The sequence below is a fragment of the Castanea sativa genome, chromosome 2 (genome assembly GCF_040712315.1).
Source record: "Castanea sativa cultivar Marrone di Chiusa Pesio chromosome 2, ASM4071231v1".
NCBI classification, from domain to species: domain Eukaryota; kingdom Viridiplantae; phylum Streptophyta; class Magnoliopsida; order Fagales; family Fagaceae; genus Castanea; species Castanea sativa.
The window spans coordinates 42,786,748-42,794,461 of NC_134014.1; the positions used below are offsets into that span (position 1 = coordinate 42,786,748).

The window sequence follows — 7,714 nt, forward strand, 5'->3', positions numbered from 1 at the left end:
AAGCTTTCTGGGTGCATTTTTCAAGTATCTGCAACCACAGAAGATCAAAATTAATATACCTGCTAGTCAAAATTGAAACTGTGGAGCATTGAATGAAAGACCAATTTTCTTATCAAGTCCAATAATGAATGCAGTGATAAGATAGGATTAGGACCCAATCGGGACCCCCAATACAATAATGCTCGTACTACATGTTAAGTTTTATTTAAGGTAGTGGGTTTAATCTGTCTTCCTCTTTTAGACGTATTTCCATATATATATATATATATATTTTTTTTTTTTTTACAATTTAAAAATTGATCAAAAAATCTATCAAATTTATACAAATTTCAACTTTTTATTTAATATTTCTCGAAATTTATACAACCAACAATGTAGGGAAGAAAGTTGTATCATTTTCACATATAAGGATTTTCTTAAAAAAAAAATTTCATAGATAAGGATGTAGCAACAAGAGATTTACCTAAGTCATTAATCTATTACACTTCAACGAAACTGATGTATGTTGATCAATGTGGTGGGAAAAAAAAAACGTAACGGTTAGCATTAAAATAATAAGTAGGAAAGAAAACAAAACCAATTTTTTTATGCTGCAAGTAGGAAAACAATAATTTAAGCAGACATTGTAAAGTCAATCTAAGATTGGAGTTCCTGCAACTTCTAACTCCACATAGGTGTCCGCTAGCGAAGATGCTATTCGCAGTGCCATATTTTTTTTTCCTTGTTTATCATTTATAGTATCAAACATAAATGTGAGCAGAGAGAGAGAGAGTACAAAACAGCGGTGAAAGCATTTAATCATTTCAAGTATAGCCTTAATTAATAGCTGTGCAGAGCTGAACTTGCACAGAGAGCATTTTGGTACCAAGTTTTGGTTCGGTGAGCTGTTCATTTCTTCTACTTTTCTCATTTATTTGTTCTCTTTTTTCATTTTTTTAAAATACAATCTATAGTCACATGGACCCTGCGTCATCATAAATCTCAGTTCCTTACCTCTCTCGCTTTCTCTCTCTCTCTCTCTCTCTCACACCTTTGGAGAGATGTGGTATTATCACTGTGTAAAATGATGAGCCACCAAAGTGTTAATCTCCATTTATGGTGGAGAATTCTTGCACTTACTCTTCTTGTATTTGAATCTTTTGGGCTTAACACAGATGGTATTCTGTTGCTTTCTTTCAAGTACTCAGTTCTCAGTGACCCTTTGAGTGTGCTAGAGAGCTGGAACTACAGCGATGAAACTCCATGTTCATGGAAAGGAGTTACATGTGCAGCTCAAGGCTTAGCCAATACTTATTCCCCTCGGGTGACTGATTTAGCTCTCCAAAATTCCCAGCTTCTAGGTTCAATTCCTGCCAATCTGGGCATGATTGAACACCTCCAAAGTCTCAACCTTTCTAACAACTCTCTCAATGGGTCTCTTCCTTCTTCACTTTTCAACGCAACCCAGCTTCAGTTTCTTGACTTGTCAAACAATTTGATCTCTGGTGAGTTACCAGAGACCATAGGCCAGCTTCAAAGCCTCCAATTCCTTAACCTCTCAGACAATGCCTTGGCGGGAAATGTGCCCAACAATCTCACTTCTTTGACTAATCTAACCATTGTTTCTTTGAAAAACAACTACTTTTATGGTGTTCTTCCTAATGGGTTCGAATCTGTTCAGGTTTTAGATCTGTCCTCGAATCTCGTCAATGGATCTTTACCACTAGACTTCGGTGGTTCTAGTCTACGTTACTTAAACATCTCCTACAACAGACTTTCCGGGAAAATCCCACCCGAGTTTGCTCGGGAAATTCCAGGTAACGCCACTATTGATCTGTCATTCAACAATCTCACAGGACAAATCCCGGGCTCTATAGTTTTCATGAAGCAAGAGTCCAAATCATTTTCTGGGAATCCTGATCTGTGTGGGGAACGAACTAATAATCCTTGTCCGATTCCCTCTTCTCCTTCATCAGCACCTGAAAATACCTCTGCCCCTACCTCTCCTCCTGCTATTGCTGCAATCCCAAAGACAATGAACCCAACCCCAGATACCATGTCACCCGGGTCATCAACTGGTTCATCTCAGCAAAATACGCAAAGTGGGCTTAGACCAGCAACGATCATAGGAATTGTACTTGGAGATGTTGCAGCTCTTGGAATTCTTGCTTTGATTTTCTTATATGTGTACCACTTGAAGAAAAAGAAGAAAGCCGAGAATGCACTGAAGAATGAAGCTAACGCTACGGGGGATAATTGGTCATCTTCGTCCTCTGAGTCAAGAGGGTTCACAAGGTGGTCGTGTTTGCGAAAGACAACTGAAGGAGAAGAGGGCTCAGAGGCCACAAACTCTGACAGCGAACAAGAAAGGCAAAGTGGTCAAAAGATCAGTCAAGAAAATCAACGGCAGCAAGAGCAGGAGCAAAGCAAAGGAGGGACGCTGGTGATCGTTGATGGGGAGAGAGAACTTGAGCTTGAGACACTGTTAAAGGCTTCAGCTTATATATTGGGTGCCACAGGTTCGAGTATAATGTACAAAGCTGTGCTTGAAGATGGCACTGCACTTGCGGTTCGAAGAATTGGTGAGAGCAGTGTGGAACGGTTCAAGGACTTCGAGAACCAGGTCCGTGTCATAGCCAAGTTGGTGCACCCCAATTTGGTTCGAATTCGTGGGTTCTATTGGGGTGTTGATGAAAAGCTCATCATCTACGACTTCGTCCCCAATGGCAGCCTTGCCAATGCTCGTTACAGTAAGTTCATTCTTTCTCTCTCTGTGTGTGATTGTCTGGGTTTGCTGCGCACGTTAGCGTGATATTATGGGTTTTTGCTAGGGTGCACTGTGTGAACACAACGTTGACGGTGGAGTAGGTAGCAGATCACTGTTTTTAATGCATAGGAAGTCAATTCTTAGCCCCAGAGTCTGATAGCGATACACGTACCAAAATATCGTAATTCAATACACGGAAACTTGTTAGAGTTTTATTGGAGCTTGGTTTGATGATAAACAACATCATAAGTTGGGACTCCTCCTTTAAAAAAAAAAAACACGCAATTTACATTTTATTTTAGCAATACACACAAAAATTGACCATACGATTTGCACACAAATGTCAGTTGATCACTAACTTTTTTTTATAAAAAATTTCCTTACAAGTTACATCACTAATCACTAATAATACGATCTCATACCAATTATTGTGAATTTTTTTTTCAATTATATTTATGTATGTAAACTCTCTCTTTTCTGTGTGTTTTTTGTGTTTGGCTGCTTTAGTAGAAAATGAAATGACCTTATTTTAGTGACACCTTTTGGTCAGGCTACGGATATGTCAATTGGAAACTGATAATGGGAATGTGGAATTTCAGGGAAAGTGGGCTCCTCACCTTGCCATCTACCATGGGAGTTCAGGCTCAAGATAGCAAAAGGTGTGGCCCGCGGGCTTGCACACCTCCACGAGAAGAAGCACGTGCACGGAAATTTGAAGCCTAGCAACATTCTCTTGGGCAATGATATGGAGCCCAAAATTGGAGATTTTGGACTCGAGAGGCTCGTGTCGGGCGATACGAGCTATAAGGCCGGAATATCGGCCCGAAACTTTGGAAGCAAGAGATCCACGGCCTCACGAGACAGCTTTCAAGATCTTACAATTGGGCCAAGCCCAAGCCCAAGTCCTAGCTCAATGGGTGTATCCCCTTATCATGCACCCGAATCGCTTAGGAGCTTAAAGCCCAACCCAAAATGGGATGTGTACTCGTTTGGGGTTATATTGCTTGAGCTACTGACTGGGAAGGTTATAGTTTTAGATGACTTGACCCAAGGAACTGGGGTTGTGGTTGAAGATAAGAGCAGGGCTTTGAGGATGGCTGATGTGGCAATCAGAGCTGACGTGGAGGGCAAAGAAGAGTCCCTCTTGGCTTGCTTCAAGTTAGGGTATAGTTGTGCCTCTCCAATCCCAAATAAAAGACCAGCAATGAAAGAAGTCCTACAAGTCCTTGAGAAAGTCCCATCCTCAACTTCATCATCACAATATTACGGTCCCTAAGAAGATAGGACACTTTTGTAGAGAGAGGTGTATGTATGATTCACTAATAGGGTTGTCATTTGGTTCAAAGTTCTTGTTGTAATTTCGTGAGGCCATTGAATAGATCTTGTTGTGTGACACTAATTTTCCCTGCTAATTTCGGACTCACTTTCAGTCCATTCCCTTTTTAGAAACTAGGAAGGAACCCTTGGATTGATACTTTTTTTCCCGCCTTAGAAAATTACTATATGGTGCTAGTTTTGTCTTGTCTCGTGTTAATTGATTAAATAAAGTATGTTTTTTGGGGCTTTGGGTTGGCCCAATATTAATGAAATTATTAAGTCATTTTACAATGTACTACTATATTAATTTGTTGGAATCCGGGATGGTTGTTGAGTTTGTTGAAATTATTGACTTCTTTAGACTAAGTAAACTAGAGTTACTATCGTTATACTCCTACGGGTAATCATCTTCTGTGCAACATTTAATAATGATGAACTTCTAGTCTAATCATACATTTAATGAGGCATTGTCCATGTTAACATATGTACTGAAAAAATTAATACTCTCTTCCCCAAAATGTGTATAAAAGTGGGGGAGGGGGGTCAATAGTGAATGTAAATCTAATGCTTGCCAATCAATAAATAAATAAAATAAAACCTAATGCTTCCAATCAGAGGTGAATGTTGATAGAGCCTAGCCAACCATTACTACATGACTCATTAACAATATAAATTACTGTTAGTTTCTTCAATGTATTATTTCTTTTGTTGGTAGGTATATTATTTGATTTTTTTTCATGTGTGTTTGGTTGGAGGGTGGAAAAATTAGAGGGTGAAAAACTTTTTTGTTTAGTTAGAGAGAAAAAGGGGAGGATGAAAAATGTAATTTATATAAATTGACTATTATGTTCTTGTAATGGGAAAGTGAGAGGGGTAGGTGAGTGTAATAAAGTGAGGGTATTTGTGTAAATTACATCATTCAACATCTTTTCCTCCCCAATTTTCCTCATAAATTGGGAGGATAAAAAAATGTGGGCCCAGAGGGATTATTTTCCTTCCCATTTTCTGTCTTTCTTGTTTTCTTTCCTGAACCAAACGGTAAAAAATGTCATTATTCACCCTATTTTCCTCTCTCTATTTTCCATCCTCCTTGTTTTCACTCCAACTAAACATACCTTTAGTATACAGTAACAAATAATTATAATTTTTTTTATTTAATTGGGCGGATGGAAATGTGAGGGAAAAATAGTCGAGATGATTAAAAAAATAAACAAAATATTAATACTTTTTTATTTTATTGTACAATAAAAAGACCAAAAATAAATAATGCACCTTGCAAATTGTTAAATGAAATTACATGGATTTAATAATCTAAATTAGGAATGGAATCTCATATTATCAATCCAACTCATCACCATCAGTTTCTAAGAACAAGATATGCATGTCAAGCTAGCATCAAACTAAATCCGACTCCCTGACATTTGTCAAATACTAACATTTGAATTTAAAAATATTTACAATTTTGTTTACAATTGCTAACAAGTAACAAGGAAACTTGTAATTAGAATATTACTTTTGGAAAAATGCTCAAACACGCCCCTGAACTTTCAAGTAGTGGCCATAACACCCCCTTAACTTTAATTTTGGCCAATTTACTCCTTGAACTTTAGACACCTGCCAAATCAATACCTCTGTTATTCTTTAGTTAATAAACTAACGGTATAACCCACGTGAGAGGCACGTGGGAATAAAAACCAAAGTTGAATAACCTAAACCGTTGAGAGAGAGGGAGAAAGTTTGGGCTCAGTTTAGAGAGAGAGAGAGAGAGAGAGGGGAGATGATCAAACCAGAAGTCCATAACCCCCTTGGTATCCTCTCTCCAGTGTCGGAGTTCCGCCGTTATCTCATTGGCTGTTCACTGTCGGTATACTTTTCTCTTTCCCTTTTTTTTTTTTTTTTGTTGCTCTCTGTTTTTTCAATTCTCCTTGTGCGTTATTTTTTTCTTGGTTTGATAGCTGGTTATGGTGGATTGGGTAGGCTTGGTTGTGGTAAAATGCCCATAGTTGGTTGTTTGGTAGGATTTTAGATGGCTTTGAAATTTCTTGATAATAATTCTAGTTTATTTTGATGCATTTCTAATAACTTAAAATTTTTTAGTATATTATTATGTGATGAATCCGTTGATGAGAATTTACTTTAGCACCATATGGTTGTGAGCTAATTGGTGGGAGAACAGGCTGGGCTACTATTATTAACTGTTTACTTGGCTCTTTTATAGTGAATGCGGTATATGTAGTGTAGTTAGATGATTATTAAGTGAGCTTGATTGTTTCATATAAGCTAATGGAAATTAAAAAATGAAACAAACGTTAAATTTGAGACTAAAATTACTGTACATATCAAGTGAGGTGATTTTGTTCTCTAGTATAATATCATGCCATTCTTTTAATGATTTGTGAAAGAAAATTTAAAAAGCAGTGGCTGTATTACCATACCCCACATAATTTTATTTGAGATTATTATTAAGTTTTCTTTAAAATATAATTGATGGGCCATAGGTTTTCTTTTATTAATAACTACAACCACTGATCACTAAGCCCACATCTCTAATATGAACTACAGGGTAGAGGAAGAGATAATCAGGGTTTTCATAGGAAGGGTTTTATCAAAGAGGTTAAGAGGTGTTTTTCCTCGGAGTTTAGCACAAATACAATTGAAGAGGCAATCAATTATTCCAAGTGTGAGTTTGTTAAAATTTGATCATGGAAAACTTTAGTGATGTGTAGATTGTGAATTGGTAATTTCTCAGATTACGATTTTTACACTATTTCAATTATTCTTGAATTCTAGAATGCCACTATTCGAAGTCTAAAAGAACAGCCAAAATTATTTAAAGCATGAATAAGGCTGCATCATTTTGTAGGACTATAAGGGCTTTAAGGTCTATAGGAACTTTTGGGTATTGATCTATGCCGTAGGGTTAATTATGAATTACTGGAGAAATCACAATCAACCCCACACATTAAATCTCATTTTTGTCAAAGTCCAAGTTCTCTGATGGATGATTAATGCCTTTGTATTCTTTGCCTAGACTTTGACTATTCCCTACCACAATGAACAACGCGTCTACAATTCTTTAAAAGGATAATGACAGACTTGTTTCTTCTATTCAGTTCTAATTGCATCTTAGAATGCTTAAATATGAAATATATTAGGGTCAATGATATTAAGTCCATGAACAAGTCAAATCAGTTTTGGCCCACGGTTTTCATTGGGATACGTATTAAATCCTAGGTTTACCCAGAGTGTGAATTTTAGAACAAAGTTACGGTTATAGAGCCTAATTCATGTTTAAGGTTTGACATATATTAAATCCTAAAGTATTAGCTGCTGGCTTTGAGTTTTGATAAAATCAAGGAAACATATTCTTGGGTAGAGATACTTGGCATTAGTGTTATTATTTAGTTCAGCAAAGTATAATTTTAGTGAGTCAATTTGTAAAATTCAATAAGATTTATATTTTGTGGAGGATATTAAGTAATTTTCATGATTGATTATAGGTCCTATTTTAGAGTATTTTGAGACTATTTGGAGGGTGTTTCAGCTAGACTTTCAGAGTGATTCAAGTGTAGTAAGTAATTATGTATAATATGCACAAGTTTTGTCATTTAGGTTCTTAGATGTCAAAGGTTTTCAAAAGTTATATTTTTA

The 7,714-nt window shown here is 36.7% G+C and overlaps 1 protein-coding gene across 1 annotated transcript; it reads left to right on the forward strand.

Annotated features, from left to right (window-relative positions):
* Positions 1 to 896: 896 nt before the first annotated feature.
* Positions 897 to 4,158, forward strand: LOC142625791 (putative LRR receptor-like serine/threonine-protein kinase At4g37250). Its single transcript, XM_075799515.1, has 2 exons — positions 897 to 2,729; positions 3,346 to 4,158. The coding sequence occupies exons 1-2, from the start codon at positions 1,064 to 1,066 to the stop codon at positions 4,020 to 4,022; spliced, it is 2,343 nt and encodes a 780-aa protein (XP_075655630.1). The 5' UTR covers positions 897 to 1,063; the 3' UTR covers positions 4,023 to 4,158.
* Positions 4,159 to 7,714: the final 3,556 nt, after the last annotated feature.